General features: G+C 35.2%; 1 protein-coding gene across 1 annotated transcript in view; it reads left to right on the forward strand.

Annotated features, from left to right (window-relative positions):
* Nucleotides 1-997: 997 nt before the first annotated feature.
* The window catches only part of LOC134755935 (uncharacterized), a 115,125-nt gene continuing 92,019 nt past the window's right edge, over nt 998-24,103 (forward strand). The window contains exon 1 of the mRNA XM_063692633.1: nt 998-1,242. Within this exon, the coding sequence (XP_063548703.1) occupies nt 1,123-1,242 (120 nt within the window). The 5' untranslated portion in view covers nt 998-1,122. The remainder of the gene's footprint in view (nt 1,243-24,103) is intronic.

Genomic DNA, 24,103 nt, shown 5'->3' on the forward strand with positions numbered 1-24,103 from the left:
TTGTAGGTATGATTTTTTAATGGAACAACCGTTCCTGATATTAAAAGTATATGTACTTACATAAAAAACAACGCCTGATTTCTATAACGTGTTGTGCTCGAGTAAGTGCCGCACAGGCATTTAACCACCAGTTAGTTGATAAAACCTTCACACAGGTAGGTTCAGTAGCGGGCGTAGCGGCAAATAATCTATCATATTTTTCAGATACACTTGCATAATTTTTTGGTAATTTCTCAAAAACGGCTCTAGTGATTTCGATGAAATTTACAATATAAGGGCATATGAAAACGACAATTTGATCAAATTAGGGTACATTTTTAAAATAATTAGTTTGACCGAATTTCGCGGTAGCCCGGTCGGTATTAAATTGTAAAGTAATGATTCGATTTAATTTACAAACCAGAGGCCAACGAGCGCGAAAAATCGATCCATCTAGGTTTTATTGTTGGTCAGATTCACTTTTGAGTGTTTTAAAATAAGAAATTCAATGTTTATACACCTACATTAATTGGTGTGTGTGAAGTCCCCAATCCGCATTGTGCTAACGTGGCTGCCTATGTGGCCACGTGCTGTGGGACGTAAGTATATATTATGTATATGGTCGTGATGATGACACATACACCTTACATTTCATTAAAGTGTCGAAAGGGTCTACGTGTTTGCTTCGGCTCTGCGCACGCCTCCCAAATGTCCGGGATACCATTGTTCCGTGATGGAAAAGACATACGTAATTAATAATAACCGTTTCTTTTTACAGGTATCTACCACATTAACAAACAAAATCAAACAGCTGTTGCTAGGGTAAAAATAATACATGTGCCTATAGAAATTCTCATTTAGATTAGCAAATAAATTTGATAGACGTATAGGAAAGTGATTCTTAGAATTATTATTTTTGTAAATATGAAATTAAAATAAAAGGAAATTATGTGATTTCATAGTAACAAAATTTGGAAGCAAAAACTGTTTCCTGTTCTTTAGATCACACTTCAGTGTCTTAGCAATCTAATAAATAACAAGCTTGCTCACCTAAAAGTGATTCTTAGTGGATGGTGAAAAACTGTGTAAATAAAATTCAATGAAACCGTGATTTGCCTGTAAAAGAAGATACCCACCGGCAAAATGTTGCCCGTACCTCAAGACCGAATGTCGGGGCGCCGGAGCAGCTCCATCGTGAGCCGCACGCTGCTCGGCCGCCGCGCGTCCGTGTACGCCACCGGCAACCATCAGGACCCCGCCAAGGTATGAAATGTTTTCTTTTTAGTCGTGTACTGCTACTAGTCGTGGTCATGAGATCCTCATCATCTCTCGCATCTTTTACCGAATCAGTTCATGTAGGAATGTGTACCGTCGTCTACCCTGTTAACTAACAATTCGTAAGCCTTGGTGCATAGACATAAGATCCACCAATGATCAGTTTAAGCTTATTGCTCTTAATTGAGAAATGTTCTTAGAATCTTGTATCATTCACTCTTACCTAAATAAGACGTCTCTGCGTAGCATAACGTATGAAATATGGATGTACAGATTTACTACTTTTATTATACACGTTCCGTACGTTATATATGACCTTCGTTGCTGATCATCGTAAAATAATGTTTATTTTAGTAACGCTGAAATATAATGTTAAAAGCGTGCCGGTATCTACCTATTGTTATTTTTGAGAATTATAGGAATTATTCGTTTTAAAAATAACAATTTTGTAAGACCTATTATTTGCAAATGCTACATCGTATTGTTATTGAAGTTAGAATTTAAATTTGCGTGGATCGCTTAATATAATTATGTATAGATATATTTTGTTACGTACCTTCCTTTTAGCATAACTCCAAACCTTTCTTAATATTATGACTTTAAATCCAACTCGATATTAAAGCACACTGTAACCATTAACTAAATGTCAATTTCCGATCGACAATTGTACTTTAGAGCCATTACAGAGAACAGGCTCCACATTATTCAAGAACGCAAACAGACCCGACCTAACCGAAGGCGTTATATTATTTATTAGATCAATGGCAGTTTTCCCTACGACCACACGCCGGTAACAGCTGAGCGGAATTTGCATTATAAATGGCGGGTACATAACGTTCGCCAAATTGGTCTATTAGTGAACACGAGTCAATTAGCTAGAGGCGTTTACCGATCTAGATTGCGATGCGTGGGTATTTAATGAGACGAGTGTTCTAAATAGGTATCGCTTTTATTCTGTATAGTTTCTCCACATGCGGGTACTAAGATACGATACCCATATATATACCCACCCATACCCATACCCATACCCATATATAGATGTTAAGCGAGGTTTAGACAATGCATGCAATTTTTATTACATTGCGGTATTTGATAAACATTTTGAAAACGTGCTTAAATAAAGTACATATGTACCTATACAGATTTTGTTAGGAATAAATATGTACACCATTCTGATCGACTTCAATAATGGAATATAGCAAGATTAGCTAGCTTTCGGCTGATTTGAGTGTGAAAGTTTTGTATGATACAGTTTCTTTCTTTCAGATTATTTTAGACCGTTTATAAGTCGCGCCCTAAAAGAAGGATATAATAGTACCTATGGAACGCTCATTCGTTTCTTGGATAGAAAATATGGCAAGTACTTACTTTACAGTTTTTGAAAAACAGGCTATACCTATAAAACTCCCGTGAGACTCAAACATATTAAATTATTTTAAACCGCTTGTGTCAAGCTATTCGACTTAATAATATGTGAGTGACTCGGTTTAAAATAATTTAATAGGCTATACCCAGTTAATGTGCCTATATAATAATCGTATGTTACGGGCCGAGTTGAATGTATCAAAACGATTTTGCTACTATGGAATTTATATGAAACACTAGCATGTGACGTCACAATCAAATTACCTACTCTTTATTGTTTTATACGGGTTTTAAAATAGATATTGTGTCTAAAATAACTGCTGTCTACGTTTCTCTATTAATCTTCTGGTGCTTTATTTCATACATGGTGTAAAATAATTTATTTTAAATACAGTCAAATACCCTAATATACGTACAGGATATCCCTTTACATTTTTAACTTTTCCAGTATTACGTATGGTTTGTTTATAAAAGTTACAAACTTCAATCATGACATGAAAAATGTTTACCTATAATTCAGTACTAGATGAAATATATGTATATATATTATAGTTTACTAACACTAAAATAGCTACTCTCTGTTTTCATGATAATTACTAACAAGACTACTTTTGGAAACTGTAAAATTAATTCTGTAAGAAATAAAGGCTTTTTTATTTTTATTTTATTATTTATATACATATATGATAACACTAAAAATGCCAAGGGAACCGATATCGGTTAATAGAATAAATTTCTATGAAAAACCAGAGACAATAAATTAGAAAATGTATCTATGACATCAAAGGAATACGGCACAATACCGTGTAGGTACCTAGTAAAAAAGTAGGTAATTAATACGAATGATATACGAATTTACCTTATAAGTGAAGTTCGATCATAATTATCCTCCTCGCTTCGTCTTCTAGCACGGTTACCACGAGTTGGCATTTAACATTTACGTTAGCGACTGTGAACTAGATCGCATTCCCTCTCTACCGCACCAATACATCAGTGCGAGCGAGATGGATTGCGATCGAGTTCACGTAGTCGCTAACATAAACGTCTTTGGTAAACGTCAAGTGTCAACTCGTGGTACGGCTATAGATTAGAAATAAATACAATGTAGTTTCATGTCATGCATTGTAGTTTCATGCATTCGAGGGAAAAGAAAAATATTATATTTTTAAAAGAATTGACATCTGACATTACCATCATAGTCTACACAGGTTTCGTATGTAATATTTTTTTCAACTCTTTTTTTCCATTAGAAACATTAAGTATTTGCTTTAAGACTAATAAAGGTAAAGGTAAGTCCTTGGTAGAATTAGTATATTATGACAACACAGAACAAAGTGTTTATTTAGTTACTGCACAGTGCACATGCAGCAGACAAACAGATATTACTTGTACCTGCAATAGTATGGATATTCGGTGTGGTCCGTATGAAAGATGTTTACGAGTGGAAGAATCTTTAAACAGTATTTCATTAAGATTTATTTGGCTGAGAAAAAACAGAATGAGGACGTGCGTGGCTTGCAAAGAGAAGAACTTTTATTTGTTTTCAGTGTTTTGGCGTGTTGAGCGAGTAGGTACTTACGTATTGCTTTGCGATTGTTTCTTCAATTCAATATCAGTATTTTAGCGCTGTGCTGGTGTGATTTTTCTTGGCGATCCAGGAGACGTGAGAAAAAGAACCATTTTCGCTTCAGTATAATTAACTTTTTAGCCAAGATATAAGTAGAATACCCGTTATGTGCAATACCAAGTATATTTTTTCCCGAAACGTCTATAATGATACGTGGTCCGATACGCACTTGCCCGGTTTTTTTTATACTTATATACGCATGGACAAATTTAGTCTAATATCACTTAAAATAATCTCATAACCTTTTTAAAACAGGCTTAGATTATAAACTGAATAGAACACGTAATCGTTGAAGATAAAATATATGTCCAGTTCGTAACAACACATTAAAATTTTCGGTATAAATTAGTTACAATTACAAATCATTATACAATATTTTAATATACATTTAGCATTGTTAGCGGTAAAACACGGTGAATTGTTAAAACATATTTTTGATATAAAAACTGATATGATATTTTTTAAATATAAAAACTGTAGATGGCCTATATAACAATACTTTTAATTTATAATTAATTTAACATTTGTGACGAACCGGAACTAGTTTCACCTGATAATGTTGTTATTTCCTATAATCCTAATTATTTTTAATTCATTTTCTCAATTAACGTAGTCTTAACTTATAAATAATTAAATAAGCAGTCAAATTTAAAATTGGAGTCATAAAATTTTTACTTTTCCGGTTCGTCACGTGTACACTTTTTCTGAAAAACACCCTAAAACTAAGGACCTGACACTCTTTGATAGAGAAAGATAGTCTTATTGTGATTCCTATAAGAGGAAAGAGAAAATAGTGTCATGCTTTGTCCTTATCACCGACCGGGTGGCATCATAGGTAGGAGGCGATGGCGAAATACCGAAATTTATCAGAGTGAAAGAGAAAAAATCCTATGCTGCCCAAATTTTATATGAATATTCATTCTCTTACCCCCGGTCGCTCGCTGGCGCGTCTATAACTACTTGTATGTACCTATACTATGTCTATGCCTAAAACAGTAGCTAATAAGATGGCGGCGTTTAGTAAGCATTCTAAGGTTGCCAGAATCGAAATATTAATATTTATAAAAGGAATTTGGTTAGACTAGTCAAATTTGCTGTGACGAAACAGGACTTTCCGGTTCATTCCACTTCCTTGGACGGTACAAAAAGTAGTTTTTATAAATTATAAACAATTTTGCATTTTTTGTTTTCTTTTTAAGGGTAAATCTATCAAATGAGAATATATTAATCGTCTTATAAAATTATTTTGAATGCCAAACACTTCTGGGATCAAACTTTATCACTCATATTCCCAAATAACAAGTGGAAAGTGAAATAAAAAACCGGCCAACTGCGAGTCGGACTCGCGCACCGAGGGTTCCGTACTTTTTAGTATTTGTTGTTATAGCGGCAACATAAATACATCATCTGTGAAAATTTCAACCGTCTAGCTATCATAGTTCATGATATACAGCCTGGTGACAGACAGACAGACGGACAGACGGACAGCGGAGTCTTAATAATAGGGTCCCGTTTTTACCCTTTGGGTACGGAACCCTAAAAAAATATCAACCAGTGGAACAGCCAAATTTTTCAATGTATATTTTATATGAAAAACGCCCATTAACTGCCGCCGGACCTTGATTTTGTTTACCGGCTGTTATACAGCCCAAGCTTTTCACTCCACGCTTGCCTATACTCTATTCATACGGAAACATAAACATTGTCTTATTCATGTGCCTAACAGTTAAATCAAAATCACGCCGTGCAATCATATTTTGCGAAGTAAAGTGCGCCGTAACCCGTAAATAAAATTAATTCTGCCTTATCCTTGAACTTTCGTGAAAGAAAACAGGTTCTTGCTTTTAGAAGATCATTTCATTTGTCACACAAGTTAACAGGCTATTCACGCACGAAAAGTAAGTTTTGAACATTGGAACTTTTCGTAGCATACTAAATTGCGTTCTGCGTTTCAGTTAACAGCTTTGTGGCCTGTTTCTGTTAGCCGTTTCGCTTCTGTATGGGTATTAATTTCCCAGTGTTTATAGAGAAACTTTGTGAATGAGAAATGAGGTTTCGTTTCTTTCAACTTAGTTTTATTAGAGCCCTTACAGATAACAGATTTTCTACGCGTATAAACTCTTTTTCACACAACATGCTCGACATTGCCCAATTATATATAATGCCAACCTCACCTAAAGTAAGTCATAATAGTCTTGAGAATTTCGCCTGGTTGTACTTAATCTCATTATAACCCGCCGGATCATACATAATATGGTACTGAATCTCATTATTACCCGCTGGTTAATATTGAGATTTGATTTCGTATGAAAAATTGTTCCATAGAGACCTACAGCTCTAGTTAAGTTTAAATTGAGCGTTTTTTAATAAAGCATCTTCTATTCTATTCTATTCCATTCTACAGCAAAAATAACTTAATATTTTCTAATCGAACTGGGCACTACAATACAAGCCATATACGCAAAACAAAGAAAATAAAACAAAAGCCGTGAGTCGTTGCAAAACGCTGCAGTATTAGCAGGAGGTTGAAGTTGAAAGATTATAATTTGAATAAAAATGTCGAGTGACGAAAGCGAAAGTGATTATATAAGTCAAATTGCGAAGGTTTTTTAATTAAGTAAGTAGCCTTGTTTTTATTGTCTCGCAAAAGGTAAGAAAAGTATTCTCCTATGGGATAAAGCTGTTTTCATCTTGGGCGAGCTTGAATCCCTCGCTGCACTCAGGACTCTGTTTTATTTCCCTCGCTTCGCTCAGGAATTAATTCGAACACCCTCGCTACGCTCGGGAGTTCAATCTGGACTGGAGTCCCTCATTGCTCAGGATTCAATATCGCGCCCGTGACATAAAACATTTTTTTATCCCGTTGGTGTATAATAGTATAATCTACTATTCTCGTTAACATGATTTTACCTTATAATTCCTGTTTATACATATGCGTTTATCTCTTTGATCGGTTTTAGATGGAAAATCAAAAGGATTAAAACGATCTGTTAGTCACGAACTAGTCTTTGAAATAGCTACCTGTCTACTTGACAGAATGCATTCGCATTTGCGATAACACATTCAACTTAATATATTATAAAAACCGGACAAGTACGAGTCGGACTCGCCCACCGAGGAGTCCTTAATTTTTAGTATTTGTTGTTGTAGCAGAGTTGGAAGCATTTTTGGAAGTATTTTTTTAATATTTTTTTTATTAATTATGGAAAATGCCATATATAAAGAGGGGGCAAAATTTCAAAGTCTAGTTGCTAGGTCGAGTGGAATATCATTTGTTTTTTTTTCATAGTAAAAAAAATGACATTTATTTATTTTTTAATTTCTTTATTTAGAAACAAACAGTCTCTTATATTAATAAGTTGTTACAATATAGGGTAATAGACTTATAGACCTACAGTGGACCTACAATTTCCTAAAAAAGAGTATAAAAACCATATGACTTCTTATGACTTATATAAATACTAAATTAAACTAGAAATAGAAATTCTAAGTTGTCAAATCAAGTCAATCAAGTTGTTATGAAGGGAAATGTTAAAAATAAACCCCCCCCCCCATTAATCTCCGAAGTTTACCAACCAAAACACAATAATAACAGTATCAAAAATATTACAGGAAAAATATAATCACACCTCTATCTTGAAAACTTTTTTTTTAATTGTCAAAAAATGGGACATGATAGGACTTAGTAATGAGACCCATAATAGTAATGTATTAGTACATTACTATTATGGGTTCCATTACTAAGTCGTTTGTCAAATGACATGTATTGTGTCAAATTATTAACACAAATAAAATATTTGTTTTTCACTAGACGAACTCCAGTCCATCGGGACTAGACAGTTGGTAATTGATATTTTTATACTGAGTAAAATACCTAAGATCATTTTCATTAAACTTACAGTAAGTCTTAGTAACCGAAAATATTGTATGATAAATTTATCAACGCAAACAAACAGATCACCTACAAGTATTTTGCACTCCCAAGGAGATTCCTAATTACTAAAAGAAAATTAGAAGCCTTATATACATTAGCTCGCGAAGATAATACTTGCTAACTTGCTATACGCAACAGAATTACTCGTTCCATACGTAGTTTAATTACTAACTGTTAGCGTAAAACAGAGCAATTTGTCAGGATCCGCGTAACATCGTTGCTGGATATTTGCTGTCGCTAACTACGTAAGCATACGTTGTTCCCTTATTATACGAAAGTACCTTCGAACTTAATACAGGTGGTTTATGAATTACGAGTACATGTAACGGACGCGTTTCGAATTTTCGTATAAATTTCAGAACATTTTTAATTCTTAGGAAAATCTGTTTAATCTATGAAAAACGTTTTTTAACATAAAAACGAAAGTTTATTCTAACATACGTAAATGTTATTAGTTTAATAGTATAGGATTTGACACTTATAGTTAAGATACTTTAAAATAATTAAGACGAAAGTGGAGGACCCGCGCGAAATCGCATTTTCATACAAACGTAGTCCTCATTTTCCTCTCTGGACATTATTTAAATTATTATGAGAGTTAGGAGCATTTAAAAATTTGTATGAAATCTGTTTTTCGCTCCTAATTTTTACAATAATCAAAAAATCATAGAAAGTGAAACTATGTTAATAGTTTAAAAAAATCTGTAATGGTTAAAATTATGTATGCTTGCATATACTTATAGCAAGTGATAAAAGCCAATGCCACGCCAATGCAATTATTTTTGCGCGACTTAAAAACTACATTTTATTTCCAATACGTTGGCGTTGGATTGATAGTAGTTTCGTGACGATAGCCTTTTATATAGCTTTTAATGGCGACAGACCGTTGAAAGAGAGTTACGAGCAGTTGGACTGAGCTGCATGGTGTGCGGCCAACGATGTTTCTCAGGATACGTAAAAAGTCGTGGCGCGAGCTTATAAAGGCCTTCTGCACTTCTGAGGAGCCTAAGAACAACAACAAATACATAATAGTGGAGCGAAGGTATTTTGGGATAATAATTACTGCTATTTTATTTCTTTTCCCGTATATGTTGACATATTAGAAACATGGATTTAATAATAAATACAATAAGGTATGAAATGTTTGTTTATTGCAGTAATCACAGGAAAAACACGGTTTATGTCCTTTTTGCCAAATTGTATGCTCACTCAGGGACCTATACAGCTACCACCAGTTTGGCACTGACATAAATGCTAGCGTGAACGTTAATTACTTTCTATGCATCTCGCTCGTACTGGCATATTAGTGCGAACGAGATGTACCTATAGAATGTAAATTACGTAGACGTTAGCGTATAATATATGTCAGTGACTCGTGGTACGGGTACTAAACCCTTTTCATGACGTAATCTATCTATACTATATGGGGATCTATCTAGCTCATATTATCTTGATACTTTTTAAATTTGTATAAACTAATAAAATATCTCATTTGCTCCCAGATCTACTCCTGTACTAAACTTTACATTACTTTTGTGGACTTAATGTTTTCTAATAAAGAATGTGTAAAAGTAGGACGGCTTCGGGATTCGGGAATTTTATATAGCATCTTACGTAATACTTTAGTACTTCTTTATTAGGGCATTAAATTGAAAGCTCATTTACCTAGTCTTGTCAATTTTTTTTTGTTCACATTTATACTTATGAAACAGTTCTAGGGTTCTAGGGTTGTAACAGGTTAGCAGAATTTCGAAAGAGGCTGTTACTTATACTTGGCTAAGTGTAGTTACTCAACAATTTTCAGTCAAAATGGAGCTGTTACGAGCATGGTGAGCGACTAGGTATCAGGACTGAGCCAGTTCCGACGCTTATCGATACGCCGCAGACAGTACATTGTACTGCTAGTGACGTCTACGTATATATCATTACTATAGTTATCAGCGACTCGGGGGTTCAATATTCCCGTATTTAGGTCTTGTGTACTTTAAAACATTGAAAGCGGGTAAAACGAGTGTGTGTATGTCGTATTCGTATTTCAATTACCAGTACTGCTGTGAATTTATTAGTATACAAAGCCGAAACAGGACCTATTCTATTATTTAAAAAAAAAATTTGCTATATTAATTGGAAAGCGTAAATAACTAATGAAGACTGATTCGACATCGACACCAAAAATTTAGAAGTATCCCTACTAAACACCCTACCTTACCTAATGCATACCTATTTAAATAACGTGTGTCCTCAATTTCTATTTGATGTTACTTTTAGATACCATAGAATATTTATAATCTTTAAACGCATTATTACACGATAAATATTTTTTCATATATTTCGTGAATGAGTTCTAGATATCGAAGATTTATACCAGCTTAAGCGGAATGAAATATCACGTGTATGCGAATTCATTGCTAAGTTACGAAACAAAAACACATTATGAAGAAACCTTATTTCTCGAACGTTTTGCTTACATACAGCTAAGCGGGAAATTGACATGTTCTGGCACTAGCTTTTAACTATTTAACGCCGACACGGGTTTCTTGACGGTCGGATTCGTGACGTGTGGTGATAATGTAAAATGCGGGTAAAGTGTCACCTCTAAAAAATTTCGCGTTTACATAGTGCACCAAGACACGATAGTTTGTGCAATAACTAAGAAGTATATTATATTTCCTCAAAATAAAACCACTTTGGATTGAAAAAATGAGGTTAGGTTTTTTTTAATTAGGTAGTTTTTGTATTAAAATTATATCACGACCTCATTTAAGTATTACAACATGATAGTATGATGGTCTACTTTAAATCGGCATATACATCAACATACCTACCACAATTTAAATATCAATTAAAATATTTTAAATATCGAATTTTGGAACAAAGTAGGCACATTTTACGGTACCATGTAGGTGGCAAATAAGCATCAGGCCCGCCTGATGGTAAGCGATCACCATCACCTATGAACACCTGCAACCACAGGGGCGTTAGGTACAGTCGCCATCAGATATATCGGAGCGACCGAGGTGCGGGTCTCTATTGTTTCCCATATAGTTTTAAGTCATAATCATGTATTTACAGGTTAATTGTATGGCAGCATAATCCTTTTTCTCTTTCACTCTTATAAATTTCGGTATTTCGCCATCGCCTCCTACCTATGCTGCCATAACCCGACCATGAAAAAAATCCCGGTCGGTGATAAGGACAAAGCATGGCACTATTTTCTATTTCCTCTTATAGGAATCGCAATAAGACTATCTTTCTCTATCAAAGAGTGTCAGGCCCTTGGACTATGACAATCATTACATTGACTTTCAATAATTATGTCAAACAAAGGGACCCCGATTCCCTCGAGACATAGGTACTCGAGCAATGACAGAAATAAATCGTGTTTGCAGAAAATAAATATATTGTTCCTATGGTGTCGGTGTATAATGTACTTAGTAAATTACGCTGCCGATAAATAAGGTAGGTATGCATTAACACAAAAAAAGACCAAGTGACGCAATCGGTACAATAATCAAACATTATTCTCCGCCACACAAAAGAACACAATTCTATATCATGTACGATTCATTAATGATGTTTTCGGTTCTACGCCCATACCTATTGATATTTACTTTTATGTTTTGTTTGACGTCATGTTAGAGTACACGTTTGTAACTCATCCTGCTGTAATAAAACGTAAATTGTATACACAATATATTTGACGTCGGAGTCGCTGTGCCTTTTTATGGTTCTTAACTTCTTACGTACAGCGAAATATATGTATTTTCATACCCGTTCGGCGTTCACGAACTTTCAATAGACTTGAAAATGTTATGTACATGGATGATACAAGTTTGTTCTTTGTATTCATGATTCAGTTTCAAAATTAATTCACTGAGTAAACAAGTTTTGTGACTTTAGCGAAACTAGAAACTTTTTCGATGCTAGTGCGGAAAGTATGACATTGAAGAATGACATTTCCGCACGTGTATCAAATGACGTTTTTTTTTTTAATACTTAATGATTATTGCGAAAAAATAAGAAAAACAACAAATAAGGAATTCGAAACTTTTATATTATTAATTCTGTAACATCATTGTAATACAGTCGAAAAATAATGAAGTTGTTTAAAAATCAATTCCTGGGCGAAAAGGGGCGTGGCTAAAAGGAGCGAGGCCAAAAAGGGACGTGGCTTGGGCAAAACGGGGCGTGTCAAGAAGGGGCGTGGCAAAAAGGACCGTGGCAAAGGGGCGTGGCTTGGGGGTGTGGCCCGTCCATTCCCCTCCCCCTGTGCGCTGGAACTATCATATTCACCCCCTACTACGGTCAAAATTTAATTGAAAAACGCGGGAAAAGTAAAAAGCACTAGTTCGCGAAAACCAATTTTCCGCACGCTAAACCGCTACGTAAAGTAGCACTTTTTGAGCAACTGTATTAAAAAATTATATATATTTCTAACATAATAATTCCAAATAGGGTCATAATTTAAATAAATAAATTTACTAAAGTGTAACGTATCTAAAAGCCAACGTTGGTGTTATAGTTTTAACAAAGGAAAAACTTAAAGACCAATTAGACCATCCTTCATTGTCAGCCCTGCCCTGCGTAAGATAGGTAGCTATTTACCTAAGTAGAACAAGAAAACCCTTCACCCTCACGAAGCTCTTTGACTATAACCCTTTTGCCTTATACTAATAATGAACAACCAATTAAAAATGTGGGTCGTTATGAAAACCTCTCGCTCGCTAATTTGAATAACTACAAGACACGTTAGTAAGCAAATCTGTAAGTATACCTAAAGGTACAGGGGTAGAGAGTTACCACGTTTAAAAACTGTTTATTGCGTATAGATAACAAAGATAACGTAGTTTTATCGACATTCGGTGCCGTCTTGACGATATTAGAAGAGAAGATACTGTAAACATCAGTGCGAAGACTTTATGGTTGTTCTAAACTTTTTCCAAAGAAATTACTTAAAGCAAATTGAAGGCGGCTAAATTCTTTCAAACTAGAACGTCAGCTTCAGACCAGACACGGTCAGTAGAGTTAAATCGACGAAGTTGCTGAAACGAACTGTGCCATCCGCCATTCATAGCCGTTCGGAACACAACGGCAAGTTTGAATGAAAGCATTCAAAACTTGTGCGGTTAGGTACCGCGCCGCCGTCCGTCCCCACACTGTCCTTCTTTTACGGATTTGGGGACAAACTTACGCAATTCAACTTGAGTAACCTATGAGAAAAACAAATATCAATACATTTTTAGTGATTTACTCGTTATGTCATTGGATTTCTTTTTATGTCAAATAACATACCGTAGGTACCTAAAGTTACTGAAGCTATTAGGTAGGTGCCTAGTTTAGGTTTGGAATTCTTCCAAGATTAGATAGCACTCTAACTTTAAGCAGCTATTCCAGTTTTAACTAGGACAGGACCAATGGATTATGAATACTTAGGTAGTACATAGGTTTTTTCACTGAATTTTATTTAGGTTAAAAAAAATTGTAATACAATACTTACCATGAACATGATTGTGTTAAAATTGATATATTTTAAAAAGATATATTTAATTTATTTTCAATAAAGTATAATCTTTGACGTCCTCCGTACAATACACCTACATATTTCTTCAGCTGGATATCTTTTGGTCGATTTTTTAATCTATAAATCCAAAAGCTACAAATCAAACTTAACCCAACTTAAAAGAATATCTAACAAAGAAGAGTCCATTCGTGAAAATCCAGCTTTGGCCGTGCTGTATCTGGCACCCGGGGCCAGTAGAGTCCGCTAAAACCTTTTCAGTCTTTATTGAAGTAATATACTCGGACCTACAAATCCCGCCATATTAGGGTAGTAAATTTTCCGTGCGTCAATAGGTACTATCGCGGCTTCGCTTTGCCAAAAATGCTAAATTTTGTGGATATTTCGATATCGCAAACCGTAAACTTTGAGGCTGAACATTCTTACCAACGGAGTAGGTAGGTGGAACAAACGTTGAAATTCACGTTATCAAATTTGATGAATTATCAGACGATGTATTTGGGCGTCAATTGAAGGAACTTATTGACCAAAACGCTCTATTATGTCAAAGAATATAAAGGATAAAATCCCGACAATCCATTTTTTATATTTTTATTTTTTATTTAGTAGAGTTTGACATATTGTACATAGTTGCATTTTTTTCCCTATTATTGTATTATCTTAATTTTGACTTTTAGACATTACCTAGGTCCTAGTCGTATATTTTTACGATTATTTTGAAAATTTTTATTTTTAATTTCCTTATTATTTTGACTGATTTTTACTGTTTACTCTTTCTATTTATAGAAAGTGGTTTTATGCACGATGAATTTTTAAGGTTTTATTTTCTTTTGATTATTTATTAGCGGACATTTTTTTTAGATTTTTTTTTTAAATTTGATTCTTAATTATTATTGTTGATATTGTGTTGCGGCGATCTTTTTGTGAATGCATTTTATTTAAGCATTTTTATAAGCTATCGATAACGGGATTTACTTTCTATGCATCTCGATCGCACTAATAATATGCGAGTACGAGCGGGATGTATAGAAAGTAAGTTACGTTCTCGATACCGTTTGTGTCAGTACCAAACTGGTGGTAGCTACATAGGTAAAGAATAAAATATACATAATATATGTCAGTTTTGACACTGTCAGTGACTCATGGTACTAATATTGTCTTTGATATTGTTTCTATAAGTACATAAATGTTGTACACTGTGTGAGGGTATGATGAAGAGTAAATACTGTATTATTTCCAATTAAATGACCAGCATTAGCAGTATTAGGAAGGACTTAAAATTTTCATTCACTAGTAATAAAAATATAAACAAGTTAAATAGAGCAATTAGTCGCATAGGTAGTGGAAAAATTTCAGTATTTATTGTACGCAAATTAGCATGTTTAACGAGTCATTGTTAATACTACATTAAGCCTTGAGTACAATTAAGTAGAATTACTAATTACTTTTCGGTTCATAAACGGGAGAATTTACAGTTTACACAAGTAGGTGTTCTAAAAACCAACGAGTAAAAATATCAAGGACAGAAAGAAATAAAAAAAAACCATTAAAACTACAGTGACAACTTTTCCCTTGAGTTCAACTTGAGGTCCCTAAAAACACCTGCAAAACTTGGAGCAAACGACTAACCGACTTATTTGATAAAGATAATTAGGTAAAATGCAGTTGAGTCGTGCAGGGTTCGTTCGTGAAGGCGTGGCGGGCTTGTGTATGACAACCAGAATTACAGTAGGTACGACGGTAGCAAGTTACGGGGACAGAACTAAACTGCAATTTATAGCCAGATCCGTGGAATAATCTTGTTAATAAATAAATATGTAAGTATAATAGTGTAGTAAATCATTAACCAATTGTTATTGGTACTGATTTTATCTGCCTAGGTACAGTCGAAGGCAAAAAATCGGTCCAGACAAATGGCTAAAAATATGTGAACACGACTTTATTGTCTAAGGTGTAGATGTAGTGTAGGGACGCCCGGCCGGAAGCAGGCGGGCTGTCGATCACGTGTCGCGTTCATTTAGCCCAGTTCCCTGAAGTTGGAGCTGCAGGTTACTGTCCCGGCGGCATTCCCACACTATTCTCCTCAAATCTTCTTATTTTCCTGCAGAACAGAAGGACATCTTTAAGTTCGACGTCCTTTAGTTCATTCTCTTTCAGCGTGTCTCTACCGAATGTATTATATCGCGATGCCGCATACATAATACACTCTGCTAGTAAGTGAAAGCTAGTCTCCTCCTTACCACAATGTGGACAGGAGGCGTCTCTACTAATTTCCATTGTCTAAGGTGTAAGAGCGTACACATATTTTTGAAACTTTGGGAATATATATATATTTATGCCCTTGACTGTACGTACATAAAAGAGTAGTAATCAGTCAATCAAATAGTATGCCTATATTGTCTATGTATCTCTAACCCTTTAAAATATTTTTATACCAGCAATACTCATGACAGTATTTGGTGCAAATATTCATGTTGCATATCTTCATATGAAAACGACCTATATACAACGTACAAACCACGAAGTTAATTACTGGCAATAGATAAGCCTTTACATCAGACCTTTTGTCTTCAAGAATCCGATCAGATTTCTTTTTCTTAAATGAAATCCGATTCCCCAATGTCGCTCGTTCGGAGCAATTGTCTTGACTAATTTGAGTATTCATTCACTTCCTTTTTAGATCCGTACCTACTTATTTTTTATTCCAAGATTTTTTTAAAGTAAATTAAGCATAGTATTATTACATAGTACCTTGTCATGGAAGCCTACTAATGCATTAGCATTATTATTACTACGTTTTCAAGTAAATTTTGCATGCAGGAAATATAATACAGATTACAGTTTGCACCTAATGGATTACAAGCGGATATAAATGCAAATATGGTTTTAATGCGCTAAAACTCATGGGTTAATAACAACGTTAATGCTATCCCACCCTGCATAACAAATGTCAAAATTTAATTTACCTTGCTATAAGTACTTCGTTTTTTTAGCATTAGAAATAACTTTGCAGAAGTTAGCTCGTGGTTACAAATCGGGCACTTTTTGCGGTAAAATTTCGAAGTAAATTATAAGTATTGACCATGCTACATTAGATATTGCCATTATTATTAATAAGGATTGTAATTGTTTCTGAAATGTTCATGTTGCTGCTAGTATTTACGTCATTAGTAGTTAGACAAACGCTTACCTACTTAAACTTATTAACTAAAACAAGTTTGGGAACAAATCAAATTATTTTATTAAATATTTTGATTTGTGTTTTTTAAGTAGTCACACTACTATAGGTATATATAACCCACCACTTTCTTCACCACTGGAGGGCTTCGTCACTTTTTCTTTAATATATGACTTCTATTACAGTTTTTCTTATTAACTAAACTTACGACTTTCAGTGTTCCATAATCTGGGGGCGATTGTTAGTGGCATCAAGTATTATCTCATTTATCCGACAAGCCGCAACTCAACGCAACTGCGAATCCGATTGCTAATGAATGGTACCCTATCACGTCTTGAGCTCGATTCTGATGTAACTATTTGATAAAGTTTTGAACTTATTTTGATACGACCTTAAGTTGCACCAATAAGTTCGAGCGAGATATCTTGTGAGACGACTCCTAATTGCATTTCGTGAGAACCAATCAGCAGTAGCAGCGGGGCACGCTGACTTAAGCTCGTATCAAAATAAGATGTAAACCATATCAAATTGTTTAAACAAAATCTACCTCTTGAAGGCCGGTAGGAGGCTAGGCGTGAAAGTTGTCTAACGGCAGTTATGAACTATGAAGTCCTTTAACGGCCGATCGTTAGATGTTTTGCAGTAATTAAGATGGAAACCTTCTGAAGTGCTTCTAGTTACAGTTAGATGTAGACTGTTTCGTACTTGTCAGTCTTTGGAGGACTATGTAATTAAAGCGGAAGCTTGTAGCTAACAATTATTGTTGATGAGTTTTTTTGATAAAGAAAGATAAAATCCCTATAAAACTATGTCTAATCGAGCTTTTGTATGAAACATTGGAACATGAGAAAAAAGTATTTTATGAAGAACAATATGCATGAGCTACAGGCTTATAGGCTACAGGTTTTTAATTATTTACTTGTGTAATTATTGAACCATAATATCACTTTTCTGTACATAGTGTTCATTTATCTGTCATTCTTAATTGTCTACTCTCAGTTGCTCAAAGGTTGACTGGAAGAGATCCCTTACAGGGATAAATTCGCCTTTGTACATTGTATACTTTCTGTTTAATTTTATATCTTAACCTGTTTTATGTGCAATAAAGTGTTTACATACATACATTCATGAGGTTAATTAATTAATTATTCTTATTTATTATTTTACTATTTAGAATGATCGGTATATTTATAATTATATAGTAATATGTACGTTATATTCATCCTCAATTCAGGTATAATTATGTAATTATGTACTTGGTCATGTCATAAGTTCTGTCACAAAGGGTTTGACTGATAAAATGTTACAAAGCCTTCAATAAAAAACCGGCCAAGTGCGAGTCGGACTCGCATTCCAAGGGTTCCGTACATTACACAATTTAAACAATCAATTTTTTATGTGAAATGTGTTTAAAAAACCCGTAGGGGTCGGATCAAAAACTAAGTAATTAAGTCCGACTCACGCTTGACTGCACATTTCTAATAGGTTTTCCGGTGATCTATAGATAAAGATCTATTTTGTGTATTTTTGACCTAGTAGTTTCGGAGATAAAGGGGGCAATGGACATTTTTGCCTATTTTCTTAAATAACTTGTAAAATACTATATTCTTAAAATTATAAAAAAAATATACTTGAGATTCTCACAATGAGCTCTTTCATTTTATATGTAACACGATATAGTTTGACAAACTTTATATTTTAATTTTATCATTTACCCCCAAAAGTGGCCCCCGTGTTTAAAATTAATTTGTTTACGTTACATGTCCATCTTTGGGTCACAAACTTACATATGTGTACCAAATTTCAACTTAATTGGTCTTGTCTTCTTACTTAATTCGGAGAAAATAGGCTGTGTCAGACGGACAGACAGACAGACATATTAAGTTTTGATCAGTATTATAAGCTTTTAAATCATGTCTTACTTTTTAGGGTTCCGTACCTCAAAAGGAAAAAACGGAACCCTTATAGGATCACTCGTGCGTCTGTCTGTCTGTCCGTCTGACACAGCCTATTTTCTCCGAAACTACTGGACCAATTAAGTTGAAATTTGGTACACATATGTAAGTTAACTAGTTTAATATTTAGATCGCGACTTTCTTTACTACTTGTTTACTTTGGGATTGTGGTTAGACGAAAATACGCGGCTGGATGGTGAAAAATTATACTTCACAAAAGGGAGTAAAAATCTGTGTCACATTAATAAAATAGGTACAATTAATAATAATAATAGGGACTTTCTAATAAAGGACTTTCTTACACAGATTGACTACGTCCCATGGTAAGCCCAAAGGAGGCTTGTGTTATGGGTACTCAGACAACGATATATATAATGGCTGCTTAAGGAGGAGAAAGCTGAGGAGTTTAAAAAAGACTAAAAGAGTTGACTATTAACATGGAAGATGATGGAATTGTATGTGGAAACAGATATCATCGGGAATAATTAAAGCGGCCAATAAAACGCTGGGCCGCACGAAACCGGCAAAACACCTAAAGAGACTTGGTGGTGGTGCTACAGTGCAAACAGCGCTGCAAGAAAAGAAGGCGGCCTTTAAAATCTGGCAGTCCACCGGAACCCAGGAAAATAGAGACACTTATAAAGTGCTAAAAAAGATGGCAAAGAAAACGGTTTCCATTGCAAAAAGAGACGCAACAGGATTGTTGTACGCTACTCTTGAAAGTAGAGAAGGGCAAAAGGAGATATATAAGCTAGCCAAAACCCGAAACAAGGCATCACAAGACCCAATTAAGACAAGGGTTGTCAAAGGCGCTGACGGGACGCTTTTGTACAAGGACGACGAAATCCTGGCGGCGTGGTATACTTACTATAACCAACTTTTCAATACAACAACAAGAACTGTTGACCTTCCAGTGGTCGAGAGAAATCTCGGGGTTGTCCCACCGATATCACCTCAGGAAGTTAAAACGGCGCTACGAAAAATGTCTAACAAGAAGTCCACGGGCCCTGATGGAATCCCCATTGAAGCCTGAAAATGCCTAGAGGAGAAGGGAATATATCTCCTTCCCCACCTATTTCTGAAAGCTTGGGAAACTTCATGTATACCGGACGCATGGAGGATAAGCACCATCGTTCCCCTCTACAAGGTTAAGGGTAGTAGATATGAGTGCAACAATTATCGTGGAATAAAGTTGATGAGCCACACGATGAAGCAATATGAAAGAGTGATCGACGGCCGGTTAAGAACAGAGAGCTCCTTATCTAAAAACCAATATGGCTTCGTCCCGGGGCTATCCACCATCGACCCTATGTTTGCCATAAACCTGGTTGCACAAGAATTCAGGGCTAAAAACACACCGCTTTTTATTGCTTTTCTAGACATGGAAAAGGCATTTGATCGTGTTCCTCGTCCGACAATCTGGTGGAGTCTTCGGAGGAAAAATATCCCAGAGAGGTACATTGATATAATAGCTGACATGTACAGAAACGTAAAATCGGTCATCCGAACCACAGTGGGGCAAACCAAACCAAGCCAATAGCAGTTACCGAAGGGGTACATCAAGGTTCTGTGCTAAGTCCATACCTCTTCTGCCTGGTGATGGATGCACTCACTGAACATGCCCAAACCAAAGCACCATGGACATTTATTTACGCAGACGATGTAGCCATCTGCACAATATCCCGAGAAGAGTTAGAAGTAGCTCTCGGTGACTGGAAACGTCAGTTGAAGGCGGGGGGCCTGATGCTGAGCATCGCGAAATCCCAATACATGGTGTGTAATGAACCAAACCATCCTGAAGACCCCCTCGTTATCGATGGACAGCAAGTCACTCGGTGTGACGAATACAAATATCTGGGTACCATGTTGCACACCTCAGGAAAATTGGAGGTGAACTTGCAGCACCGGATCGCCGCTGCATGGATGAAATGGCGGGAAGTGACTGGCGTTACCTGTGATCGGAGGATGCCCGTGAAGCTTATAGAATATATAAGAGCATAATACGACCGGTTCTAATCTATGGGAGTGAAACATGGGCTATGACGCAGAGCCATGTCCGGTCCGTCCAAGTCGCCGAAATGAAGATGCTTCGGTGGATGTGCGGAGTAACGAGGCATGATAAGATACGCAACGAGCACGTTCGCGGTAGCCTCGGAGTACGTGATATCGCCGATAAGCTACAAGAGAGTCGACTGAGATGGTTTGGACACGTGAAAAGAAGACCTCCTGATTACATCGGGAATGTTGCTATGATGAACATTGCTGGGTCCAGAGGAAGAGGAAGACCGAAGATGAGATGGGCAGATACCATAGCAAAAGACATGAGGGCCTGCGACGTTTCAGTAGACGACACGTCCGATCGTGCGAAGTGGAGAGAAAAGACAAGAAAAGCAGACCCCACAATCAGATGGGAATAATAATGCTAAGGAGAGAGAGAGACCACGATATATATAATATATAAATACATAGAAAACACCCATGACTCAGCGCACAAATAAATGCCCTTACCGGGATTCGAACCCAGCACCATCGGCTCCACAGGCAGGGTCACTATCACTACCACTAGGCCAGACCGGTCGTCAAAGACAATAGGCTAGATGACAAATTTTAATTAATGATACTATTCGATCAGGTGTGTTTTTAGGATCAAATGTCTATATGGGACCCAATGTATTAAAGCAATACAAAAGTCATAAATTATAGTCAAAGTTCGACAGTCGTACCTCACTCGCGAAACGCTCCTAACAAAACGATAAGTGAACGTGACGTCAAGGTCACTGAGAGACCATTTTGAAGTATGGATAAAACAAGAAAATTGCGTTTTTATCGGTCAAATATTGCGTTTATGTATATAGTTGCAATACAATCTTTTTTTGGATAAAATGTAAGGAATCGAATTGTACCCTTACTTTTTACCTTTTTGGAAGTTTAGAAAAAACTTAAATTTTGAAACTTTCAGCTCCTGTATTTTTGTATTATTACCATATATTATTGTAATATCCACATTATTGTGGTAAATTGCTCATTTGCTATCTATTTTACTAAATTTTGTTATAAAATTCAGCATGTGTCATCATCCCTATTGTTTATTTATATGAACCTACTTTATTAGAACATTATTTTATCACCACCCTTCAAACTTAGGGTATTTTTCAGCAACATGCTTATTTTTCACTGCCATCTAACTAGTAGGTTTTGTAAAATAAAAATTGTAATTTTCGCGGTCAATACACATGAATTATATATTATATATCCAAAGAAAGATAAAAGGCCCAGCTTTTTATTTTACTTATGTAAGATACAACCATGTAAAAACGAAAAAATAAAATAGGGATCAAAATCACCTTTGTATTTTTGTGTATTTTTTGAATGTTTTTTTATAACTATTTTCTGAATATTACATACAAAACTGAAACAGCAAATTACGTTAAATTATATTGTAAGTAATTCAGCATTAAACAAGCTTTCAACCCGCATACAGAATGATTTCGGGGTCGCGTGTCAACAGAACAAGACATCATACAGAATTGAAAGATGAGCCTAATGATGTTGTTAATTATTGTTTATCACCAATAATGATGATTATTTTTCAGACGACAAGTAGAAAAAAACATTTTTTCATACAATTTGGTCACCCTACTCAATGTGACGTCTTGTCGCTTTCCATAGAGCGTTTGACAAAAGTCATAGGATGACCATGATTACTTAGTATAAGATTAATTTTACCTGAAAAATAAGACAAAATTAACTAATTATCTTTGAATTAAGTACTACCATATTATAATGTTGATCATTTACAGTCAGAAAAAGTGGTTTTGGATCACAACCCAGATATCAGAATTTTTGCGACACAAGTTATGACCTAACTAAGCATATAAACGCATGACCAGGTCTCAGTATTTTGTGCTTAGATTTTGGTCATAGTCAAATTGTCCTCAAGTGTACATAATTCTCGATAATATTTATTGACTCAAATATTCCAGTCGTAACGTATTTATGGTTGTTCCGCGCCTCCATTTCCATCATAATTGTACATTTCCTTTCCGGCCCATAAATTCATGATTTCGAGCGATATGAGAACCTATGCATAACAAAATATTGAGAGCCTTTGGTTTTAATAACTTGACAATTATTTTTTGTACAATATACAAGTGGGAAAAAGTGTAGGGTTATAGTTACCCGTCCGTTGCAATAGGGAGCGTTGAACGGGGGCTATTAGTAGGTATTTTAAATATCATAACAAGCAACTTTACTAAGAAGGAAAAACGGCTTATCCGATCATGTTCGCCATAAATTTAATTAAGAGTCTTTACTAAGCTAAACTTTTATGATTTTTCTATTTATATATTTTTGACCTATGGTAAAAGTTAGAGGAGAGCGAAACATGTTTGTTCTATTAGGAGCGATTATTTCCGAACATGTACCTTTTAAGTATCAAAAATGTTTTTCTTTTTAAAAGATCTATCCAATCACAACCCATCCCATAGGGTTGAAACAAAAAAAATCCTCACTTTACGTGTAGCGGAGGTATAAAAAAATCTAGTTTTTTTTTACCATTTGGCCGTGATTGATTTAACGTATGCGGAGTGAAATCTGGACAAAATTCAATGTCGTATTAAATAAAAACAACATGGTTATTTTTCATACATTTTGCGCTGGATAAAGTTGGCAAGGATAGTGGCGATCATTGAGGAAGGCCTACTCCGGCTGCGGAAGTTTTTTATGCTTTACAATGGAAAGACAATAAACTAGATCTTAATAAATATGCGCGCCTATATTTCCTTGCGTAGAAACACAACGGCATGGCAAAAGCGAAAAGCGGAAAATAGGAAAATGTCTGAAAAGAAACTACTTCGTAGGTAGTTTAACTATATCGTCTAGTCTAGAATCCATCACACGTCCCTTGACGCCGATGCAGAACTTTGACTTAGTAAAGTGTTCCACTGCAGCAAAAGCAAACTTTACTCTTTCCGCCATTTCCCTTGAGATCTAGTTTAAAAATAAAGAACATACATCTTGTGGTTCCTAAAGTACTGCTTTATTTATATTATAAATACAGGTTGATTTCTGGGTCGTGATTCAAAACAACTTTTTTTTATCCGTAAATGATCCACATTATTATATGGTAGTATTTGATCAAAAGATAATTTGTTTAATTTTTTTTTGTTATTTAAGGAAAATTAATCTTATACTAAAGTAATCATAGTCACCCTATGATTTTTGTATGGGAAGAGACAAGACGTCACATTGAGTAGGGTGACCAAATTGTATG

Source organism: Cydia strobilella, chromosome 3 (assembly GCF_947568885.1).
Source record: "Cydia strobilella chromosome 3, ilCydStro3.1, whole genome shotgun sequence".
Lineage (NCBI taxonomy): Eukaryota > Metazoa > Arthropoda > Insecta > Lepidoptera > Tortricidae > Cydia > Cydia strobilella.